Source organism: Peromyscus maniculatus, chromosome 3 (assembly GCF_049852395.1).
Source record: "Peromyscus maniculatus bairdii isolate BWxNUB_F1_BW_parent chromosome 3, HU_Pman_BW_mat_3.1, whole genome shotgun sequence".
Taxonomy (NCBI): domain Eukaryota; kingdom Metazoa; phylum Chordata; class Mammalia; order Rodentia; family Cricetidae; genus Peromyscus; species Peromyscus maniculatus.
The window spans coordinates 120,289,821-120,315,594 of record NC_134854.1 but is presented as its reverse complement, the minus strand read 5'-3'; the positions used below and the strand labels follow the sequence as shown (position 1 = coordinate 120,315,594).

Below are 25,774 nucleotides of genomic sequence, written 5' to 3'. Positions count from 1 at the left end.
CCCCAAGTCTGGCTATCCCTGCCCTTGCCTCTCTGGGTCCCCCACCCCCACCCCTGCGCTCTAGAGGTAAAGACACTTCTTATTAAGATGCCTTATAACACTCCAGATGTGCTGGTTACTGACCTCTTGGAGACTTGCACAAGCATAATCCTTTCCCTCCAGATGCACATGCAACCACGGTAGAACTCACTTCTTGGCTGTTGGGTGTGACATCTTCTGACATCACAGGCACCAACCAGCTTTGCTCTGTCTCCTGGAGGGACTCCGCCACAACCTTCACATACTCAACGCCTGTGCCTCTTGCAGCTCCAGAGTCCCTTCTTAACTTTTTCTCTCCTCTGCTATATACTCCAAAATGCCTTCTTTGTGGCCTTTTACCGTTAACCGGAGCCTTTATTGGCCACTCAGCAATTTGGTGGTGGGAGATTGAGTAGGTGTCCATCTTCCCACTTATTAGAGATCCTCTAGAGAACAAGGCCTTTGTGTGGTTCCTTACCATTAGATTCCAATGTACAGACATGTGATGATGGTTCGAGAGATGAATGAATGAATGAATGAATGAATGAATGAAATATATGCCTGTTTCCAGTTCCTTTCCCCAACCACTGAATAAGTTTGAGGACCCACTTTCCTCGGCCTGTTTGTGTGAAAGGATCATGTCAAGGACCAGTTCAGTGGTCCTTTCAAATCCTCAACCTCTTCTGCACTGTTCACTCTCCTCACATTCTCACCACACCAGGCTCTCCAAGTGCTCCTCCTCCTGGTTCTGCTCAATTCAGCAGCTCTTTTCTCTTCCCTGTGCTCTGCTGGTAGGTTCCAGAGTCCCAAGGCTCATGTCCTCTCTTGCAACACTCTCCACAATTTTCCTGGACTGAAGTGCTGATTATACTACCGAGTCCCGTGCACGTTGCTGGACTTAGACACGGGCCCAGAAGCTAATGGCTTCCCCTAGCCTTTCCTCAAGCTCTGCACCTCTCTTCTCATCAAGGTCCCCTAGAGCAGTGGTTCTCAACCCTCCTAATGCTGCAGCCCTCTAATGCAGTTCCTCATGTTGTGGGGACCCCCAACTGTCAAATCTCTTTCGTTGCTACTTCATAACTGTAATTTTGCTACTGTGATGAATGCTAATTGTTAAGTTTCAAACCCTGGGACACATGGCTGATGTACCTATTTAACACATCAAAGCGAACCTGGCTGCCAGATTCTCCTAGCATCTCTTAGTCCCTGCCTGTTACAGGGTCCTCCTGGCTTGCAGACCCTGCACCCCTACCCTGAACTCTCCAGTCCAGGGGGCTGGGCAGCTCTTCTCTATATAATTCAGCCATTTTGACTACCCACTTGTTTTATACCTTTGCCCTCTTAGCCACTGGACCTGGTCCCCCTCTCTTCCCTCTCCCTTCCCCATCTCCTCACATTGCTCAGGGTCATGTCCACTCTGGACTCTCCCAGATGTCCCTGCCTCTGACTATGTGTCCCTTTTATCTGCAATAAACTTTCTCCACTACCATACCCAGGAGCAGTCATGTCCTTTCCTTTTTTTTTCCATTCAGTAATGTCAATATCTGATATGCAGGATATCTGATATGCGGCCCCCGAGAAAGGGTCTTTCAACCCCCAAAGGAGTCACCACCCAGAGGGTGAGAAGCATGCCTACAGTAAGAGCAGCCTTCTTCCTGTTCCGTGTCTGCTCCTTCTTGCCACAGGGCCTTTGTCCACACTTTCTTTGACTGAAGATTCTCTTCTTATATTTCTTTGCTAAACTGGTCTATTCACTCCTCACATGACAAGCGAACATGGGAGAGCCTTCACTGGCTCTGTACATGGATGCCCTATCATTAGTTCCATTATTATCATTACTTTTATTATCATGAGCTCCATTATTATCATTAGCTCCTATCATTAGCTCCACGTTCTGTATATGGCTGGCCCATCACTAGCTCTACTATATTCAATGCCATTCTGGGTGAAACACCCAGAGGAGCAGGGCTTCTCCCTGTCCTTGTCATGTAACAATGCTGCCGTCATGTTATCCCTCATTCTACTTTTTAAATTAACCACCAATGTCTTATTGATTCTGGAATCAATACTTCCACTGTCCGAATAATTTTGATCGCCTCCCTACCAATTCCATTCCTATAAAACCAATGGTTCAGCTACAGCAGCTCCCAGCAAAAGCTGTGTAGACAGCCTTCCCCTACTAAAGGAGAATAAATGTGCATCAGAGAGGCAAAGCAGTCACCGCTGCATCTGATTTGACCCAAGCACTGGTCCTGTGCAATATTCTCTTGATCTTTCCCCCCCTACCGCCATGCTCTGCACCTACACCCCAGAACACATGCTGTCCCTCTATCCCTCTCTTCACGCCACACGTCTTACCCTAGGCTTTTGTGGTACAACACGAGGCCCTCCAGAAACATGACTTCCACCTTGTGAGGTCGAGCTGTGGCCTCTCTATATGCTCCAAAAACAAGTGCCTTCGTGACCGGAGAAGTAACAGCCACCCAGCCAGTCTTTTATCCATGTCCTTCAAGACTGTGCTTAAAGGCACCCAGCTCAGCAGTGAGCAGGGCTGACATGTTAGTTCACTCATTTCCTCAACTGGCTCAGGTGTTTCTGCTCTAGCTCCACCTATACAGTTCTAGGGGGGAAATGCAGTGTTCTGCAAGAATTACGGTCTATGGCGGTTAGGGCATATATAAAGGAGGGAGGTTAGGGGCAGTCCCTTCAAAAGCCCCTGTGGACCTTTGTAAGCAGAGCACTGATAACAACAATCAGTAATCCCTAAGGCAGCAGCAGCTGGTTAAACGTCCACCGGCCTGCTCAGAGGGCCTTATGCCGGACCCTTCAGTCTCTTCTCCCAAACTGCACAGTTCACACACCACGAGCCTCCCCTTTTACTCCGCCTCCCTGAGGACTGTTGCGTGCTCACAAGGGAACACCCTGGGGCTGCTTACTCTGCCCTTATCAATTCCCCTGAGAGCAAGGCCCCTGCAGCCCAGGCTGGATGGAGCCCAAAGGAGGAGCAGGCACTTTATGGACAATCACCCAGCTAAGACTTCCACTTTATGAACAAGCTTGCCCCTAGATGCTCCCAACATTAGCATGTTGTAACAAATACACCCAGAAGACCCCTGTGTGCCACAAATACGATTTGCTTATTAATCAGACCACTTCAGGTATTACATACCAGAGCAAGAGGATGGAGGAGGTCCATTCTACAGATGAGGAAGCTGAGGTTTACACTGAGATCCAGTTAAAGGGGAGTTTGTCCCACGTTTAAAGCTAACTAAGGACAGAGCTAGAAACTGAAGGTAGGCGGTGCGATTCCAAGTATGAGGTACATGGAAAATAGGGTAAATGAGGGGGGAGAGAGATGGAAGAGTAGATATGGATACAAAAACTATAAGAGTATTCTCTTAGGCTGAGAAATAAGAGGAGAAAAATTGGCAATCACTCTAAAGGAAGCCTTCAAGAAAGACAGTGATCAACACAACCCAAGTCTCTCTTAACACAACAAAAACCGGCGTTTACATGTTAACTGAAGGTAAAAGCAAAACCTGCATGGCATCTAACAGAAAGGAACACCCCAGCCTCTATTGTTTCCTGTCTACAGGAGTTGAGGAGTGTTCTGTGACCATGAACTGTCCTAGAGATTCGGTTTTACTGTACAGAATTAGCAAACCCGAGAATTAAATATTCAGTATGGGGCTTCAGGAGCCCCCGTACATGAAATGGTGGCAGCTGGATTGACACTCAGGTCACCTGTAAGTCACATGTTTGTGCTCAGTCGCATCTTTACAGACCCTTCAGGGAAGGCTCAGAAATTCAGTAAGTGATAGTCTGGATTAATTTTTACTATAATTAGCAAGGCACAGTTAGATAAAAATAATTCGAATGTTTCAATGAAAGTAAAAGAGACTTTCTGACTCACCTGCAGCCACTCTCAAGGAGAAACTGGTGACTTAGTCCACAAGGGAACTGATATATACACTGCCCTTCTTCATCTCCTCATCTGGAATGTACATTTAATACACGACGCAAACCTGATGCTCCAGTCAGGAGCTTTTAAAGTCTTATCACCGATGAGACTTCAGCTGTTGGAGGTGGATGCTTCTCAAAGAAAAAGGGGTGGGTTCTTCACGTGTCAGAGGTGGGAGGGGAATCTCATTCACTCAGACCAGACAGGGAGATCAAGGCCCAGAATTTCCCCAAGGTCACACCTGAGGTCCATGCTGGGGCAGGGTGTGCCACGTATGTGTGCTTGATTTCACAGCCACGGAACAATAGTAAAGCTGTGAAGTTTGCGAGATCCACAGAAGGCAAAGGCCTCCAGTCTTATCTCAAGTAGAATAATATGTTGAAATTAGGGTAAATGGTTCAAGAGCAAACAGAAAGGCCATCAAGTCACCACTACTGACAACAGAGCACTCAAGCTGACATACATCTAGAATGTAAGAAAAAGAGGAACAAAGGAAGATGTTAAAACTGTATTTACATTATAAAGAGATGGGGGTCGGGTGGGGCAGCAGGACCTAGGAAGAAGCCAGGCAATTCCAGAACACAGGCATCAAAACACATCCAGTCTAGATGGGAGGAAGCAATTTAGCTGTGGATTACTGCGTGAGAAACATACCATGGAAATTCTAAGCCAAATAACTTTGAAAACTCGGGGAGCACAATCCGCTTGTCTCCTCTGTCTAGCTGCTTCCACAGTGCAAGCCCTGGGGCTTAGCCAGAGGCTGTAATTAAATATATTTTGAATCTCTACTTGAAGAAAAATAATGCTTTAGAAAGTTAAATATTAATAGAAGCAGGCATGGTCACTCATATTTAATGTGAGCTCCAGGCTCAAGATGATGGCTTCTGGGCTTATAACAAAAGTTTAATTTCTGAATAAGGAACATTTTGATAGCCCAACATCTCTATTAATTTTTCTTGAAAATTTAATCCCAATTTATACCACACTCCCCAGAATTTTCTTTGTGTATCATCTTGTTTGCTGTTAATCTTCAAAACAACTTTGATGACCTCAAGGTAAAGGGTGCATTATGAGGGGTGGGGGGTGGGGTCAAGAAGATTGAAAAGTATGGCCAGGCATCTCAAAATTCACCTTTCATAAATGTTACTGTTCTGAGAACCTGACTAACCAGGTGCTTTTTAAGAATTAAATTGTCCTTGCTGCTGAAATGTAATTCAACAATAACTGACTGAAAAGTCTTTAATGAGCCTAGAAGGTTGCTCAGAGGATATAAGTACTTATTATGTAAGTATGAGAAACTGAGTTCAAATCCCTACCCCCCTGTGCAAAAAGCTGGGCATAGACAGCACACCTTTAACCTGTAATATAGAGGCAGAGACGGGAGAATTTCGGGGCTTGCTGGTGTTCTGACCAGCCATATTCCCAGCTCCTCTGACTTCCTGTTCTTAATAATGTGTGCAGAAGAAAGGAAGACAAGCTAGGAGGATGCAGGCAGAGTCTTCTGGTGAAGCAGTGTGTGGCATGGCTCACTTTAGAGATGTGCATCTTCTTTTTTTATTTTCTTTTATGGTTTTTCGAGACAGGGTTTCTCTGTGTAGTTTTGGTGCCTGTCCTGGAACTTGCTCTGTTGACCAGGATGGCCTCGAACTCACAGAGATCTGCCTGGCTCTGCCTCCCAAGTGCTGGGATTAAAGATGTGCGCCACCGGCACCTGCTGAGGAGTGCATCTTCTAAAGCTCTATTAAGGACTCGAGAGCCTGGGTGGGAGATGAGAGGATGGCTCAGCTGGTGAAGTGCTTGTACAAGCATGAGGACCTGAGTTTGATTCTCAGCACCCACATAAAAAGCATGCTTCTGTCATCTCAGGGCCAGGAAGCAGAGACAAGGGGATCCATGTGGTTGGATGGCTAGCCCGACTAGCCACTCAGTGAGCTCCAGGGCAGTAAGAGATCATGTCTCAATAAAGAAGATGGATCGTGTTTCTGAGGAACAATACCCCAGGGTATCCATTGGTCTCCACACACAGATACACATATATGTACACCCATACTGACAAGAATGCATGTCTCCTCTCCCCCACCCATACACCCTCACCCTCCACCCCCCCGCAAAGAACTGAAAAACTCCAGCATTAGAAAGCGCTGCTTTCTCTGTGACACCTCCCAAGTTATGAATCAATCATTTTCCAGAGAGCAAATCATGCTGGCTGTGACTTGATCTACAACCTGAAGGCAGAAAACTGAGACAGTGAAGGGAAAAAGATGGAAATACACTTTTGTGGATGTCAGCACTCCAGTGACAAGGGAACATCCAATTTGATCATACTCACACATCAGGGGAAAGACCCTTGATGTCAGAGAGCAGGCAGCCAGGGCCAGCTGCTGTCCAGAATAAATAATAATAATAATAATAATAATAATAATAATAATAATAATAATAATGTGACTGTTATATTCAACTAAATCCACACTTTAAGTCGATTTCCAAAGCATGATCTAACGATCATTTAAGAAAAAAGACTGTTTCCTATAAGGGAGTAGTAGCTTTTTATGTCAGAGGAGCAGGTAGATTCATTCCCCAGGCAGTGGAAAGATACCCCGGATGATACTAGAATGGATAAATTCACTAGATGTTCTTCTCTACCTACAGAAGGTACTGGGGTGAACCTGATGTAAAGTACAGACTTGACATAGCAATGATACGCCCATATGCTTGTTTACTCCCTGCTACAGATGGACCTTGTGGTTGAGGGGATGCTGACAATGGGGGGGCACATGTAGGGTGGAAGTCAGGGAGGAAGCTAAAGGGGAAATCTCTGTTCCTTTCCCTCAGTTTTGCTACAAACCTACAACCGCTCTAATTCTTGGGTGTTGGGAAGACACTTCAGTTGCTAGAGTATTTGCCAGGTAAGTATTAGGAACTGAGTCTGGTTCCCCAGCACCCACACAAAATACTGTGTGCTGTGGTCAAGGGTCTGTAATCCCAGTGCTGGAGGAGGAGGAGACAGGTAGCTTCCTTGAATTCACTGGGCAACCCGCCGAAACAACCCGAGGAGCGCCAGGACCAGTTCAGAGATCCTGAATCAAAATAGTAAGGCGGAACATGAAGAGGAAAGACGTCAGATGCTGACCAGCACCACCCTCCCACGCCACACACCACACTCCTGTTTTTACCAATTTTTAAAACATAGCAGTTGCCTATGTTTCAAGCTCCTTTTTGATTAAGAGCTGTGCTTTTGGTTTGCCTTGATTAGAAACAAACAAACAAACAAACAAACAAAAAACCCTCAGGGAAAAGAAGAAAAACTGAAACATGCACTTCACACATTTGACTTGTATTTTGTTAAACACAACAGCGTTTGCATTTAGGAGGAGAATGTATGGGAGGTCTCTGCAGAATTCACAAATTCTGTCAACAAAGGGATCTGTGTGCCTTTTGCGGCTCTCAGAGACCCAGTGGTTTCTGTAGCTTAAGACAGGAACTCTAGAGTTTCTTCTGATTCTCATGTCATCTACTCCAGATTTGAAAGGTTTGTTGTATTTTTTAATCAGATTTGCATATAACAGATTTATCCGCCTGAAGAGCAGCTGGTGGGGATTTTGCAGCCTCTGCTGGTCGCTTCCAGAAGCACTGCTTGTCTTCCCTCTCTTTTCGGTTTGGGGCCTTGATGGTGGGTCACCATGGATCCTTACATCTCAAAGGACCTCTGAAACCCTCCAGGAAGAAGGCCTAGTTGACTGGACTTACTTATCTTTTCAGTGGTGTTGGAAGATTTCCAGATTTCTTTGTCAGCGACTCTTAAACTCGAACCGACTTTGGAGTGGCCAGGAAGGTGTGGGGTAGGCGGAGGGAATCTGCTTTTTAGTCAGGCCCCAGGGGAGGCAAGGCCTTTGGGTCCCTGAACACACTTCAGAAAGCTCTGAGATACAGACAGCATTCTAAGGGGCAGGGCTGGCAGTGAAGCCCTAAGCGCCTCAGCTTTGAGTCAAGCGGAATGGAGAGTGTTCACAAATATTCAACGTCTCTTCAGGGCAGCCCGTCTGTCTTCTCTTTATGAATATGAGATGTCCCAAGAAAACAAGCACAATGGCCCACATTCACAATAGTTTTAGGAATTCTATTAAGATTGTGTCAACTAATAAACCAAGAAGAAAATTTAGCTCTGAGCTTTTAAAGCAAACCTAAAAAGCTACTAGGAAGCTGAAATGAAATTGACAATGGCTAAAAGGCTGGCTAGATATTATTTTAAATAATAAAAGGCGATAAATTATATAATAAATAATTACACACACACACACACACACACACACACACACACACACACACACACGATTCCCAACAGAGGAAACCAGGAAATTAAAAAAAAAATAGAATAATTTTTCTTTCTTGAAGCTGTAGCAACAGGACCATTTCTGTTGTCTTGGCTTCCATGCTGGTAAGTGTGCTGGGACTTTGGAGGCTCTTGGAACTACAGGAAGAACACAAGCCTGTCCACAGTGCACTAATCCCAATATAACGGACTCATTCTTTGCACTAAGAATAAGAAGGTACTTAACAAAATAAATTATCACATTAGGTGAGTTATTTCTGGTTTAAAAATGGTTGAGAATTAGCATGAGAACAGAAAACTTGAATGCCTGGTGAATAAGAACTAATTTTATTGAATTATGGGCTGTGCTGAAATCTCCTTAAAACGCTCTGAAAGTTCAGTGAGAAAAGAAAGTAAACATCACACATAAAACTCCACACGAAGCAAAAGGCACTCAAGCCATTAGCCAACGTTCATTATACGACAAACGGGGGCAACTCATCTGATTCCTCCGTGTCTCCTCGACACCAAGAACCTGATGGAATGTTTGTGCGTTCCCAGAGTTTCAGACATCTTCAGCAGGCTGGGGAAGTGCTATGCAAGTGTGGCATGTGTAGGTTGGAAAGGGACCTGGACTTAGCGCATGAGTAAGATGTGTGACTAACAAGTCAAGAGCTGCCTCCACACTCATGTCTGAATGGACAGCTCTTGGCACCTCAGGGGAGGGTGTCTTTTCACTGCTCTCTCCCACAGGAGCTGTTTTTTAACAGGAAATGCCAGTCAGGCATGATCTGTTGACAGTGAGCCTGGGTCAAAATTATGAGAAAGAAACAAATAACTAAATTGTGTCTGTATGGGCAGGTGTAATAGTGGCTCATGAAGACTGCAACTTAGGGGTGATGATAATAATTACTGTGCTCAGTGATTAATAAATACAAGCTACTGTAAAGTGTGAAGGTACATGTGGGTACGCAGATGTGTTCTTGTATTATAAATGTTCGTGTGTGTGCAGGTACATGTGTGTATGTAGGTACGCGCGCGCGCGCGCGCGTGTGTGTGTGTGTGTGTGTGTGTATGTGTGTGTGTGTGTGTGCATGCAGAGGCCAGCGGTCAACCTTGGGTTTTGTCCTTCAGGAACCATTCACCTTGTATTTTGAGACAGGGTCTCATACTAGTCTAGATTCGCTAATTAGACTAGGCTGGCTGTCAGTAAACCCCAGGGGTCGGTCTGTCTGTCTGTACTTGTACATTATGACTACATGCTCCTTGACAGCTTCTCATATGGATACTGGGAACTGAACATGGGCCCTCATGCTTGCAGTCACTCTACCAAGTAAGCAATCTCCCCTCCCTAGATATTATAAATGTATTATAACCAAAAAAGCAGAGTTCTTCTTTGAGGACTCTTCTTGTACTCAACAGTGTGCTAAATGTTTCAGATCTGTGCTGTCTGAAGGTCACAGCCACAATGAGCCTTGGGACTGAGGCCAATTTAGAAGGAGCTGAAATTTCTATCTCATGTAGACCTAAATTGAAGCAAATATCCAATTTAGTTACTGGAAATATTTTTCCTTAATCCTGTGTGAGTGTGCTCAGGTGTGTGAGTTTAGGCGTGTACGTGTCATTGTGCAAGTGTAGACTCAGAGAAAAATACCATTCTTGCTTCTTATCACCCAACCTTTCCAAACAGGGGTTCTTGTTGTTGCCTGCCATGGACACCAGGCTACCTGGCCCCTAGTTTCCTGGGATTCTCTCATCTCTACCTCCTCTCTCCCCACAGAGCACTGGGATGCCAGATGCATGCTATTTTGTGTGGCTTCTCATCGATTCTAGGGAGTAAAATCCACTCTTGTTCTTCACCTTTGCATGACAACACCCTTTGTCCACTAAACCATCTCTCCAGCCCAGCTACTAGAAATCTTTTAAACAGGATTAAAACAACTTTGGCAAATAGATAGACTCTTTTGGGTGTAAGTTTTATGAGATCCAAACTCATATCAAGTCGTTCTGATTAAATTTAGTCTCCAGACTAGAATATGTTGAAGACATGAAATATGTACCCAAATTTGAGGACAGTATGATGCTCAATACATAGACTTAATATGGAAAAAAATGGTTAGAGCTTTGTGGCTATTTCTCATATGATATAATAATATTCTAGATACACTGGGTAATATAAAATACATTGAAATAAATTTTGTCTGTTTCTTTTCCTTCTTTCATGTGAGCACCCAAAGATCTGAAGTCAAAGCTGGACTCACATTCCACTTGATGAGTGGCACTGTGCAGGTGGATATTTCATTTACATCTCCAGACTCTCTAGAGCAGACTTTCCTGCCCTAGTTCACAGAGGAGGATACCAATGTCCAAGGAGGAAAGCTATGCCCAAGGTCACTTGGCATATTACTAGGCTCAGGCTAACACCAGATTTTCAAGAGCAGCTCTGAGTGCGAGCCACATCTCAAAGCATAATGGTAAATATACCGCTTAGTGTGGGAATTTGACATCCAGGTTAGTACTACTAAAACAGTTAACTACACACGCTTTGAGGCTGCAGTCACAAGGTCTTGTTCACCCCAGAAACTCAACCTTTTGAGATTAATCTGTCTGCCATAAATATCAGCAAGCATTTAACAATACAAGAAGATCATTACTGCAGCTTGCACCAGATGAAGGATTCCAATTAAATTCCATCAAACCACTCTGAACTGACACACTTTGACAAGCTCCTTACACCCACCCACCCCCGGGGAGCTTGCATTTTATTTTTTAAGTTTGCTCCCCTGTTCTTTCCACCAAGGCAAAAAGAGAAGGCCCTGTGAAATGCTGAATGGGGTAAATACAAAGAATGTGCAACCAAGTTAATAGGGGACAGAGATGGACCTTCAGAATCTGTGAAAACACAAAACCAAGAGAGCACTTTTCCATCAGGACACAATCTCGCTTTTGTTGAGGAGCCAAGTCCCCATCCTAAAACGCGTGGGCAATACATCAGCAGGCATTATTTTAAATCAACCAGTTTTATAAAATAAGCCAAGAGTTGAAAGAGGCAGGACTAATTACCAACATTCCTTGATGAATTACTTGGCGGCGTGTGCTAAGTCAATGTACGTCTGTGTCTTGATCCCCAATTTTAGCCTGTACTTATTTCCCAGGAGGTAAAAGGAACATGTGGCTAATTAAGGCGCCAAGCTCCACAGCTAGAGTACTCAAAGGTAAGATTTCTTTGGTGGGGTGGGGGTGAGAAAGACAAAAGAAAAGGTTCATTGCCTGGTACTTATTAATCTAATTTTTACTAGTTCACTAGAAAAACAGGGCTGATCTTGTCACCTTTAGGCAGTGTGAAAAATGTTACATATTTGTAAGTTAGCCAATAAGAATTTGTTAATCCTTTCCTAACTGGCAGGAATGTCTCTGGTTTGTCGCTTCTAATTTAGTCTCAACAAAATTTCCAACCTCTAAAATTTAATTATATAAAAACCAGGGCCAACAGAGGAGATTACAACGGAGTTATGTATGCCATTGGTAAGGAAGGGAGCAATCTGAATTCTATCTTTCATTTTAGGCCTCTTTACAACTCTTTAAAATCCTTCACAACTGGGTGATTCAATTCCTTCTGCTTCTTTTTAATTGCCCAGATCCCTGAACCTTTTTATCTTGTTTCTAGGAAAACTGCAAGACCTGTGTGATGTGCACAAGTCTGCTAAACCCACCCATCAGAAGCAGTGTACTCCTCAGAAAGTAGCAGGTGAACAGCAATTCACTGAACTCTTAGGTAAAATGCATGAAAAACATCCACTTCAGCTACATAAAGACTGCATGCACCCAGTCTCCTAGGTTCTGGGTCTCACGTATGTGTGTGCATGTGTGTGGCTACACAGGCACATGTTTATGGATGTGAAGGCTAGCAGTTGACATCAAGTGTCTTCCCCTGTCAATCTATATCTTATATCTTGAAACAGGGTCTCTCCTGGACCTGGGGCTCATCAATTCAGCTGGCCTGGCTGGCCCGTGAGCTCCAGTGATCCTCCTGTCTCTGCCTCCCCAGTGTTGAGGTTGTAGACCTGGGTGTGGGGATCAAGCTCAGGTTCTAACACCTGCAAGACAAACACTTCACCAACTGAGCTTTTATTCCAGCACCCTAAAGCCCCCAATCTAGTTGAAAGGAAAGTGGTAACAGAGCCTTTGATTAGCATTACATTCAAACCCAGCAACGTCCCCAAGATCTCCAGGAGGAAACACTTTGACTCACCTTTGCCTTTGACTCACCCTGACCATCTTCTGGTATGATCCATTTTAAACAGTGACTAAAGCAATACTCTCTCTAGAACATTCTATGTTAACTGCATCCTGGGTTATGTGCTTTCTATACGCCAAGTTTTATTTCATCTTCTCACATAGTGATGGCATTATAAACAAGATCTGGAAAGGCCGGGAGATGCTATGTGGGATGCTACAGCGTTCAAATGTAGGCCGACACTCAAAAAGGCAATAGAAGGAGACACATTCGGGGCAAGAGCCGATATTCTAGCACTGATTGCAGCGATAACCTTGAGCAAAGCCACTGTGCCAATTTACATATTTTAACACAAATTCCAGCCACTTATTTTAGTAGGGTGAAGTTAAATTTGGATTGTGCTTACACGTGCCCATAGTCTCTCCTGTTCTAAGGCATGTTTATATCTATCAGTCGTCTTTAAACCTAGCCCTTCTTTAACTGCAGAGACGAAACAGGCAACGTCTGTGGAGAGGATGCTGACCTTCTCATGCAATAATATAATCATTACTACCGCTGGCCATCACTTCAAAGCAAAGAGGAGAAAACAAGCAGATCTAAAGTTCTGGCTTTAAGTGCTAAAATAACAGCAAAAATTCTGATACCGAAGGGAGGAGTTGAGGGAAGAGAAACCACCATCACCACCAACCAAAATGGAACCATAAATTCAGGGGGAAATCCCTACAGGGAGTGTATAAAACTATTTAGATCTACACAGAGGTATTATTAATTACAGAGACGGAGAACGCACATGAACTGGGGCAGGCTGAGCTACTGAGATCTTTAGAACATAAATGATACTGGTTTTGGATTTTTCAGAGGCTTTTATAGAAAACCTCCTGTTACATGCTCTTTCACCCATAATGATAACTATCCCTAAACCAAAAATTATCATCGAGGTCAGTGTGGCTGGACAGAGAATTCTTATGTAGGAAAAACGCGGTCAGTTCCTACATCTCGCGTATCTTAGAGACTAGGAAAGAAAATTTAATTATTCAGCAGAGGACGCCTTGACTAATCCCAAATGAAGACTGTGTAGCGTTGTATTGAGTCCCAGAGCTTCCACTGCCATTTCTCTCTGGCTTCCCCCTTCACTATACAGCACTGTTCCCGGTGGTCGTTGAGACACCCTTGGGCTGGGAGTGGGGGTCTAGTAGAGAGGATGTGGGCTCAAGCGCACGAGCACAGGCCAGCCGTGATTCCCATATGCCTCTTTCCCACCTGCGCTCATCCTGTATATCCACAAAGCTGTTAAGAGAATAACGAACTAAAATACATCACATTTTCAACCTGTCACCAGACGTGCCCACAAACAGTTCCAGAAGCCAGTGAAGCTGTCCTGCCTTTCCACTATGTCATCAGATTAATGCCTGCCAATGTCTTAAGCCATAGCCAGATGGCTATGATGATGTTCTGTGATGAATATCATCTGAGAGGTTGAATATCTTCTTCTCCAGAAGCTCCTAGGGCTATTCATTCCAAGAAAGATACTAGCTACTACAAGTGGGCCAGGAAGCTAACCTGACAACATCTTGGACTTTTAGGACTTTCCCAGACCCATCTAACTCCTCCATGACAATCTAGGCATCTGTGAAATGGGGGTGCTAATAACAGCCTCACATAACATGGATGGGAGTGAATCAGTCAGAACCATGGCCCCGTGCTGAACATGCGCGTGACTGTGGGACTATGCCCAGCCAGAATGCAGAAGCCACACCCATAGGAATCCTGACGGATGTTCTCGAAGTGCAACGGGGAGAGAGGAAAGATTCTGAAGCCTCAAGAGCAACGTTGTTCAGCCTTCCCTCATTAGTGTGCCTCTGAGAGAGACCTTTCAGGTGGTCTGCTGATTGCCACCTCTTCTGCCGCACCTCCCAAAAATTTAACAGACACACTAACAGTGCTTTCCTAGCTGTGCACTGTAGCTTTGGAAGGCTACAGACAACTGTAGTATCTATGGTGCGTGCGTGCGTGCGTGCGTGTGTGTGTGTGTGTGTGTGTGTGTGTGTGTATGTGTGTGTGTGTGTGTGTTAAAAATGTGATGCATATGTGTGCGGTGTACATGCATGTGCATATGTGGATGTCATGTGTTATACCTCTTGTATGCATGGAGTTCAGAAGAGGATGTTGGGTGTACTGCTCCATCACTCGGCATTATTCTCTTGAGACAGGGTCTCTCACTGAACCTGAAGAGAGGCTAACAGTCACCAAGTCCAAGGATCTTCCTGTCTCTGTCCTCCCATCACCAAGAGTTATGGTCACACAGAGTCACTCCAGCTTTGCATACTGTCCCGGGGACTTAAACTCAGGTCTACACACTTGCACTGCAAGCATTGTCACCCACCTCCCAGCCCTGGACATTCTTGCTCTCCAAAAATTGGTTTAGTTTCTCTTGGGAGGAAGCTATTACCCATGTTGAGTATGTCCATCTACATACAGGCCTTGTCACATTGAAGAGTTATCACAGTGCAGAGTCCATTCAACTAAACACACCCCAGACCACAGCGCAGGCCCTCACCCTGAGTCTCATCCCTTAATAATTTCCGTACAGTACTGCCCTTACCCCAACTAGTGGGGAATTGTGATAGATGGAAGTGAACTGTGTCTTCCTTTGTCATGACAAAATGAAAAGCTGCAAGCTGACACTTCTCATATAAATCCACAAGATGCCTCCAGTAACTCCAAGTGGCTTTGGAGACAAACTAAAGACCTTCCTACTCTAAGACCAGCTGCTGTTAGGTTCACATATCCACCATGCACTGCTGCCCCCAGCCAGCCCCAATCTAAGAAGCCAAGTAGAAATCCAAGATTCTATGAAAGCCCTTGGCCAAATAGAACCCCAGGTCACATAAAAAAACAAAAACAAAATAAAACAAAACAAAAAATCTGGCCTTGAGGTCATAAAAGGAGAGTGCCTTCCTTTTTTTTTTTTTTTTTTTTTTTTTTTTTCTGACACTACCAGGTAAAAGTGTAATTAGGGCTGATGTTTCCATATTTTCAGAAAAATGCAAATTAATTTGTAAGGCTGGATTTTGCTGTGGATAGCTGCCTACAAATGCAAGTAGGGAGGGCCTTGTCCAGCAAACACTGTATCACTACTTCCCCATCACAAAAGCAGTGGAGACAGAGACCAAGGGAACTTGAACTAAAGTGCTCATAGCACATCTCGCCCTTTGGGGCCTGTGCTAAGTTGGATTGTCTTAAGTGTAGGACAGCTCAGTGGAATACCTTTCTGGGCCAGCCCTGACACTGGTGACTCTTCATTCTCAGGGGTTTCCAATATGGGACATGAATGACTCCCAGGGAGTGCCCAGCAAGCTGGCACTTACACATACCAGTGACATCGACTGTCTTGAGAGACACAGTGAGAGTACCCACTTCGCCCAGAGAAGAGGCGGGGGGGATTGTGTAGTCTCAAAAGTAGAGACAGTGCAGAGAGATACACACAGGGTCATGTCTACGTGCCCACCACTGCCCACCACGTCTTTAAGCGGTGCCCCTGTGAAAGGCAGTGGTGGAGCTGTAACAAGGGAAATGGCTGAAAGGTCCTCCAGAAAGCAAGGCAACTTAGACGTTTCCCAGTGGATTTCACCTCCTGCAGTGGAAATCTGTTGTAAGCGAACAAGCACAGTCTACAACCTCCAAATATCACTTAGTGGCTTTTAAAAATAAGGAAAATTCCCTTAGAGGTGACAATGAACAAGTCTGACCCTCCAGGGACATAAAGTGTCTCTTCAGGGGAGGAAGAGCTGTTTGTAGAAGGAAACTGAGTCTCCTTCTCCCTCTAAATAATGACACCGTCTTGAAGACATACAGTTTTATGCAAAAGGCACCAGGGCACCAATATTTATAAAACTCTCTGAAATCAAGGTGTGCAGGCCATGTATGTCACACTGACTGACAGCTTAAATATATGAACGTGGAATCAAGTCATATCTTCTGGGGACAGTTACAGATCCCAACACAGGGACCAAGGCAAGCTGACCTGAGAGGGGCCACATCTTTCTTTCCTTGAACATCCACTATGATGAGATACAGCTTCATCAATACCAGCTAAATGAATCAGGAACAAAAGTTAAATACCGAGTTTGGGAAGTAGCTACTACTATGCTTGTCTCACATGCACTAGAGTCTGCAGCCAGCACTCACTAGAGTTTCTGCTTAAATGGGCAGAGTGTTGGTAAGCTAACCACCCCCTCTCCCACAAATGCCCAGGCTAACACAGTTTACAACATGCAGGGTCCTGCAAAATGCATGTCTGTGTTTGATGGACAGCAAGCATTATTTCTAATTGGTAAACATTACCCGAAATGATCCAGAAAAACAGAAAAATATTAAAATTTAGTTCCTTCAAACTAAATGAAATATACTAAAGCAATAAAGCATCAAATGAACTCTTTTACATCTATCAATGCTTTCTCCAAAACAGGTAAGGGAAAACTTAATGTACAACAGGAAGAAGAGCTAGCCTTTAGATTTTTAAATTAACAGCAAGCAGGGAGGGAGCGGGACAGGAGCCACAAGTTTCCCAACAGAGAAATGAACACAAACTCTAAACTATTATTATGCTCCACACTGCCAGGGTCTATGGAGAATATAACGGGGAATTCGGCTGAAGAATTTGACAGTCTCAGATCACATAGCAGCTGCTCCAATAATCAATTAAAGATAGAGAGATGAGCCAGGGACAGGAGAGGCCCAGTGAGTATGTGAGCACCAAGTCCTCAGTCAGGACCTGGATGTTTCTGTAGCTGTGAGACCCACCATGACTGAAGGTCATCCCTGGTGACTCTGATTTTGTTTGCATCAAGTTCAAGCCTCAGTTCTGTATGACTTGCCTGCCATACAGAAGAAAGTGCTCCAGAAACAGTTCTTACTAAATTTTCTTTTAAATCACAATTTGAAATACCGGGTATGTTCGCAGCTGTGAAAAATCTATTATGCACCCATACTGTCACTATTTATGGTAAAGAAGCATGCTGGAGTTACCCTCCCAAGTTGTTTAGCTTGTTCTTAAGAAACCAAGTCAACACCTCATTAGTGTACAGATACCTATAATAAGACCTAACACTCTACGTCATCCAATGTGAAAATTAATATGGGGAATAAATGCAGAAATTAATGAAACCAATATAGAATACAGAGGCCATGGCCAAGTACTGAGGAAGAAATTATGGGAATTTCCACTCTCTAATACAAATTCCAAGGAGTCCTAAGTTTTTAGATGTCAACAATTTTTAAACATGCTTCACAGAGTTCCGTAGTTTGAGTAAAATGCTGCCAAGGAAAGGGATTAACCTGAAAACGCTGATTTCCCTTGTCAAAATGAGTAGTTCAATCCATCGATAGTGGGTTACTGGAGACGGGACTGTGTGTGCGTGTACACGTGAAGATTAAACTGTGGCCTTTCTTCTAGCATGTTCTAATAAACACTGTGGGAAACAGAGAGACTTACTGGGCACGCTCCACCTCAGCACCTGTCTGCCTTCTCTGAGAAGGGTAGGCACTGACTCTGCCACTTAGAGCTTTAAAAACAAAATCAATATTTTACTGAGGCTGTACTATTAGAAAAAAATGTGTTTAATGTAATACATCACATCAGAATGCATTCAATTAGCCTATGTTTGCACTACTAATGTTTTGAAGATATATATTCACAAAAGTGGTCCAAGATCAAACAAGTCAACTATTTCTCTATAACTGTTTACTTCAGGAAACTGTGTTATATGATTTAGAAGTCACAATAGAAAAAAAGGAGAGCACTACCATATGCATTTCTATGAAGCATTTCATAGTATTTCCATACACAGAGCTTATGAAACTATTTTGATAAGGAATCACCAGTAGGAAACTTGCCTTAACATTTCTGTGTGAATGTCTTACAATATTACCTCAGATGAATGAAATTCTGTTTTCGTTTGGTTTTTGACTTAAAAGCACCAAAGCTTGTCTAGGCAGCTATCAGCTCCCACAGAATGTTAGCCTAACAAGTCCTTCTCGTTTAGGGGACACCCTTGACTCTCTTATACAGCCCAAGGAGAAACCCTCTCAGGTTAAACAGAGGTGATGGCTGTTGAACATGACAGATACATTTAACCAATGGCACTTCTGGGCGGGTCATGTCTTTTAATTTTAATCATTTATTTTTGCCTTTACTTGGGGCATTTTTCTGGTATTCTTTAGTTTGGGAGAGACTGCAGTTCAATCCAGTGTTACGAGGATAAACAGAGTATAAGGAAAAATACATAAATTATTCAAATTATTTCATTTAAATGTTAATTGTAACAAGGCAAGAAAATAACATTTTAAACACTTAGAAATTATATAAACTTTAGATAACATTGAAATGATGTTTCCACACATTCATTTTGTGGTAATTTCTCCATCAACCCATATAACCATTCTAATAGGAAAATCTATTTCGATTTAATATGCTTCAATACAGTATTAAGCATTACCTTCAAACTGGATGTAAACCACTATGCTCAGATCCATGTCACCGCCCCTAAAATTTGCTTTTCAGCTAAAAAAACTTAAGATTATAGTGAATAAAACTAATACACTCCTCCGCATCTTGTTATTTTAAAAGTCACACTGCTTAAATAAAGTATAAACAAAATGATAATGACTCTTGCAAATAGGAAACAACAATTAAATGGGGACTATCCATTCTACTCAGGCAGAACAGAGAGATTCCATGCATAGTTTATTCTAAAGTAAAAAGATGGGGTGGTAGAAGAATAAAAGGAGCATAATTGTGGCATTACTCAGAATTTCAGTCATATTTCATTAAAATTTTATGCTAAACCCATTGCATCATTTTTGCTTTAGCAAAATTTCAACTGGCTTCTCTACCAAAGAGTTCCACAATGGTGTCATTCAATTTTAAAGTCTTTATAAATAAATACATGCTGCTTTAAAGTTGGTTTTTAAAGAATCCCTTTCCTAGTGGAAAAGATCATTGACAGAGCCTGTGTGTAGCACATCACTCCTGTTGCTATAAGAAACTTTAAGTAGGGGAAGATGGAAGGACTTTTTTTTTTCTAAGCATAAAGATATAAGTAAAAGACCAACAATGAATGTGCAGGTTGATGAGTTCAACACTGCTTAATGAATAGGAACACTTGGCTCTTCAGAATGAATCAATTAGGTGAATGGGTAAGAAAATAAATAAATAAAAAACAAGGAAGTTCCCCTACTTCTAGATTTTCCGGAACCAGTCATATTTACGAATTGAAATGTTTATGAAACAAGGCAACTCCCCATGTGGCATGGGACACAATGTGGGAGATGGAGGTCTATGCGCAGAGCGGCTACGACTTCCTCTAGTAATTAGGAAGCTATGTGTCCCTGATGGAAGGACGTTAACAAGCTCCTGCAGTTTCCACTCTAGCAAGAAATCAAAGAGAAAGCAGACAGTTCACTTGAGTAAAAGGATTATGAAGTCTGGTTGTTAAGGCACAGACAGAGCGCTTGACCACAGTTTTCTTTCTGAAGAGACTTTCTAAAACAATTAGCTTCTAGGGACAGCAGGATTTGCTAACTGGAGAGCAATGTTAAAGTGTAGCCTTGGGAAGCATTTATGGAAACATACATACACACAAGTTTCTAGAAGAGGCCTCTTTCAGATAAATCTTACACTTGAAACCATTTCCGAAAGCAAGGTAGAGAAATGCTCTTCATTATAGCAAACAGAAGATCCCATTTGGGATTGGTCATAAAATCACTGACCATTTCTGCCATTCCCAAGTTGCTATAACATTTACAGTTAGTTTAAATTGTTCTTTTAAAAGACAAAGCCTCATAGGAACCACTGGACATGATGTTTATAAATAAGACTCTAATACCAAGACAAGCAGAGACACAGTCCAGTGAATATGACACATAGGGTGTGGAGAAGAGACAGACTCAGTCCAAACACAAGGGCAACATTCACATACCTTGAGGACTTCCATCGGCACCTGGGTGGCAGAGGGAAGGGTGGTGGGCACGCTGACGTTTATGGCTGGTGTCTGACTCACGGGCACTCTCTGTTGCATGAACTGGGCTGCCTGCAGCTTCTGCTGCTGTTCCCTGCGCTCCTGCTCCTGCATCTGCTCACGCATGAGTTGCTGGCGTAGCAAGATGCGTGATGTCATACTGGAGGAGCTTAACGGAGGCTTGGAGGCTCCAGGATGCTCTGCAGAACTGCTGTGGGGAAACCAGAAGGCACACAGCATTTAGTATCCTGATGAGACCCATCACCTGCATTGCGGGGTATCCTAAATGCCACCGAACTAAGAGGTGAGTCTGCACAGACATAATCAAGGCACAGTACTCCATGTAATTGAAAATCAAGAGGTGACAGGATTCTAGTCATTAGGCGTTGAATTAAATAAGTCAGTCTGATTGCATCTAGGTATTTTTATCAAATCACTTACTTCTTTTTGACATTTTATGCCACACACCACTCATCACCACTGACTATAATGCTACCATATGCAGCAACTATAAGCCATCCATCTCAATGGCACCCAAGTCTCCACAGTTAAAAACAAATTACTTGATTCGCTGTTTTAAATAGCTAAGTCTAACTAGCCAACGACTCCTACATGTTGTCTAAACTCCTTGAAGATGTTTAATATGGTTGCTAGTAAGAAGGCACTGTTATGGAAAAGACTTTGAAGACAAGAGATGACACAAATCATTAACGAAGAAGCATCTGGGCCAGATGTTGACATTGTACTCCACCCCTATTTTGGGCAAGGAGGCAAAAGAGAAGCAGACTGACAAACCAACTCTTTTCCTCTTTTGTATGTCTTTCCTTGTGACTCATCTGGGCATGTCCAAGGCACCAGTGTTCTATGCTTTCCCCATGAGGTCTACTTCTAATGGACGAGGGCTCATTCTATTCATTATAACCTAACATGCATAAATTGCTAGTCAGGTAAGACTAAAAGAGTTCCTATTTTCCCTGGGTGAGACTTTGGGTTGTTTATGTTGCCAACTCTGTGATATGAACAAATAATAAACGTCTTTCTGCCTGGGTTTCTATACCCAGAAGAGCAGCATACAGCTTTTTACCCATTTATGAAAGTGGGATATGCTCTTTAAATATCTACTGCATGGTCATATCGAAAGCCTTCACGCCTAAGGACTGGTGTTGTGAGGTTTAAATAGAGCAATGCCCATAATCCCCACCTACAATGAGCATTGCCCCGATAAATGTTTGTGCTGGCCAGTGTTATCATCCAGTATAGGAATCAAACTTAATTATAGCTATTCAAATCTCTGTGCAAGTTTGTAATACAAGATTCTGGCTTCTGGGAAGAGGGTAAAAAAATGAACATTTGCATCCATCACGCGTCAGGAGCAGCATCTGAACTTCACTTTCCTCTTGAGTGCAAAGCCCAGCACTGTTTACCTTCCTACTATAGACAAAAGTCCCGAGGCCCCTGGCCAGCTCTGTGAATGACCTAAGGTCAGAAAGACTGCACAAGTGTTAGGTGTGCTACCGGACAGATTTGTGTCACACTCTCATGTTGTCCCCCAAACACCCAGAAGATTTTATTGTCCATACAGAAAATTTGTTCAGTAAATTACAATAATTCATAAAATTTAATGTCATGTATCTACGAAGTGCCATAAAAACAAATGAATAAAACTATATAACAGAATAATTTTTTAAATCCAGGTGATAAATATCACTCTAGTAATACCCAATTAAAAAACATTCATGACAAGAAAAGCATAATGATAATGTATTATTATTAACCTTTAAGAAAATTACATTCAAAAGCTAAAAGTAAATTATTCATTTTGTTTCAGAAAGTTCCTTGACATGTAATTGTCAGAAGAACTCAAAAATGGAAGAAATCACATATACAGAGGCAAGATTTCAAAATATCCCAAGTCACCCAATTTTTCCTTCAAATAGGACCACAATTAATTAAATTATCACATGAAGTCAGCAACATAGTACCTTATTTCTTTAAAAAATGCAAACTGAACAGCAAAGTAGATATGTACACAATAAGCATAAATTATAAACTTGGATTCCAAAGTACATGTGCAGACTGATTCAGAGTAAGCCCAGAGTGCCTAGAAGGGAATGTGTAGGGTGACCACATTTGCCTGAGTGGGGATCAACTTAGGAAAAAAAATCAATTTTCTTTTAACTTTTCTCCTTTAAGCTACAAGAAAGCCAAAGTATTTTTCAGCGGCAATCTATACACTAGACACTAAAGAAAATGGCAGATGATAGGTGATCAACTTCACCGCTAGGCTAGAAGAAAGGAGACTTGATCTATCAGACAATACTTCAACTGCAGGAAGGGATCACAGTGTCCTAATCCAGGCTCGCAGCTCTCCTGGATGTCTCCAACAGCCCCCAAACATAAAACATCTTGCTTGTGCCTTTTCCCCCAGCATTTCCTATAGACACACGGAGGACACTGAGCGAGCAGCATCTATACTTCACTCATTAACATTGTACACTCCTCCACACAATCAATTAATTCATTGCTCTGTTAATCTAAAATCATCTTTTGACTCACACAGGATCTGCCAAAAAGAGCATCCGAAGAAAATGTTATTTCCCACTTTGGAGTGAGTCTTCAAAGCTCAAATGTACTTTCCTAAGCCAAGAAAAGATGGGAGGTGGCTATTTAAAAATAAATAAGAGGTCTGACTATTCAAAGCCTGTCAGGTACCGGCAGTCTCTGAGAGAATGATCCTTTTGATAAAAACAAGAGCAAACCTTTGTGCAGGAGCAAAAGGAGCTGTGGCCTAATCGTGCTAATTAACTGCACAAGACGAGTCACTGGTGCAACACCAGGGGGAAAATCCTTTCAATTAACAGTAAAGCATCCCAGAGACAAGTGAAAATTATTAGTGAGCAAGCCCACTAAGGCTTCATTCTTAAACCACAACAACGACGCCATTTAAAGTACCTTCTATAATAGTCCATCAGGAAAGAAACAATACAGACTTGGACAATAAAATGGTACAAACACAGGAACCCTATGAAAGAAATGATAGTGAACACAGTTTATATTTATAGAAATCGAATAAAACTCAGCTAAGTTGACATTTTAACAAGGCTTCTAAGGGGGTAGGGCAATGGAAACATTGGGATTACTTAACTATGTACACACACCCTGTAGGGTATTTCCACCTTGTGAGACGTGACTAGCAGATTCGCAGCTGGGCTCATCATCTTTTGAGTGTCCACTTCTCTTGGAAACAACTGACCCTACAGTTATTATCTCATAGACAGACGGACACAGCTAGATTTTACCCCATTCACAGAACAAGGGAGCACAGTTTGTGCCATTATGAAAGGGTTGGTAAGGAATGGAAGTCCAGGTAAGGAATGGAAGCTTAGGGCAGGAAAATTCCAAGTGGCTAGAATGGCTACTTTTAAAAATGAGGACTTCCTGACAAAGCCACTAACGACATACCTGCAGAGATGTCTGAATGTATTTAGTTTTAATAGCTGACTTGGCTCATCCTTGGGCCCGCAAACCTCAGCTCTAGCTAGATAATCCTAATTCCATGAGTATGATTCCTTTTAACCTGATTATATGAAGTTCATTTGGTTCAACAAATAGTTACTGCCAGGTGTGAGGGACACCTGGCTTCTAACTCCACAGTGTGGCCCTGAGCACACTCATTCTTCCCAGATGCTTTCCTGGGAAGTCAATAATCTAGACTGCCGGATTCTGCTCTAGTTCTGCATGGGAAGATGTACATCTCTCTCTCTCTCAGAAAGAAAAATCCATAGGCATGGCTGCAAGTGCCTTTGCTGACAACTCCCTGGTTCAGTAGCCAAACAAATTCCGAGCATGAGACTTGTTCCATGCTAGTCAAGCAGGAGGCCGCAAAGTGGACTCAAGTTCTACTTCAGCCAGGGCTGAGGAATGTGAGCTTCAGTGGGCCATCATTCAACCTCTCTGAGTGTCCCCCAAACCTACCTCTACACACTGAGTGAGTGAATGTTAGATAAAGTACTCAACAAGACGGCTGGAATGCAGCACATGGGCAAGATGCAAACCCTTCATGTGGCCTCAGTTACCACCCCTCCTGACGAATTTACAATTTTAACTTTCAAAGCCTCCTTCTCTAGGATGGTAAAGGGATGCTGGACAGGGTTCTGTCTTATCTGACATGTTCCTAAGTCCAAATATTTTATTCCACGAGCTTTACCATCCACTTAAAGATATCAAAAATTCCATGAGATCCCCAACATCTGGCCAGCATCACGTGCCAATCCCTTACCTGTAGCAGTGATGCCAGGACCTCGTTGTGAGACCCTTTAAATCCATCTCTGATCTAGAGATAGCAATCCTGGAAATCCAGTCAGTCGAAACCCAGAAAGCTGAGGGAACCATGGAACTTGCCAGTGTTTCTACAGATTTCTACTGTACACCTTTAATCCCAGCACTTGGGAAGCAGAGGCAGGTGGATCTCTATGATCAGCAAGGTCAGCCTGGTCTACATGGTAAGTTCCAGCCTAGTCAGGGAGATATGGAGGGACCCCCATCTCAAATAAATAAACAAAAACAACAGCAAGAATTTCTCCAACAGAATAAACTCCTTTCATAGTCACCCCATGAGGTGGTCAAATGACTCCAGCATTTTCCTCCTCGGTTCTCCTGATTTTTGAAGTGTTTTAATACATTTTCCCCCTTGCACTGTGGTAAAGACTAAAACACATAATAAATGTATTATATACATATGTCTTGGCACAATGACTGGGAAATTAGTGGTAAAATGTAGAACTAAGGCATGAACTTGCCATTTCATTTTGACGTAATGAGACAAATTTTATTAAGCTTTGCTACAAGTCTAGACTAAAGAAGATAAGCCTTCCAACCTTTAGGCTATCCCCGTAAAATTCTGAGAGCACAGCTTGACAAGATAGAGAGAGAAGGCGATTTAACCTGCACTCTCTTGTGAACCATAAGGTAAGAATAATAGCATTTTTCTCTGATACACACAGACACACACACACACACACACACACACACACACACACACCTTTGCTCTAGTCATTCAATAGAGAGATCTCAGTGTCTAGTCTCTGCTTGCAGTGGGATGCAAGGTTTTTATCAGGACATATGGCTGAGGTTAAGATACACGATGGAGACACAGAAGACCCAATAGTATTGACTCCATGTGTAGGTAATGACGTCACAGAGAGGATAAACCACCTGGGTTTCTGAATGCA

The 25,774-nt window shown here is 43.0% G+C and overlaps 1 protein-coding gene across 11 annotated transcripts in view; it reads right to left on the bottom strand.

Moving 5' to 3' along the window:
• Mitf (melanocyte inducing transcription factor) overlaps positions 1–25,774 on the bottom strand; it is a 221,250-nt gene that overhangs the window by 64,885 nt on the left and 130,591 nt on the right. For 6 of the 11 annotated variants that reach the window (XM_006972577.4, XM_006972578.4, XM_076567446.1 and 3 more), the window contains one exon: positions 20,505–20,754. In XM_006972577.4, the coding sequence (XP_006972639.1) occupies positions 20,505–20,754 (250 nt within the window). Of the gene's footprint in view, positions 1–3,931; positions 5,592–20,504; positions 20,755–25,774 lie in introns of those variants that run through there. The other 5 variants (XM_015989369.3, XM_042273707.2, XM_076567447.1 and 2 more) reach the window with 2 other exon arrangements.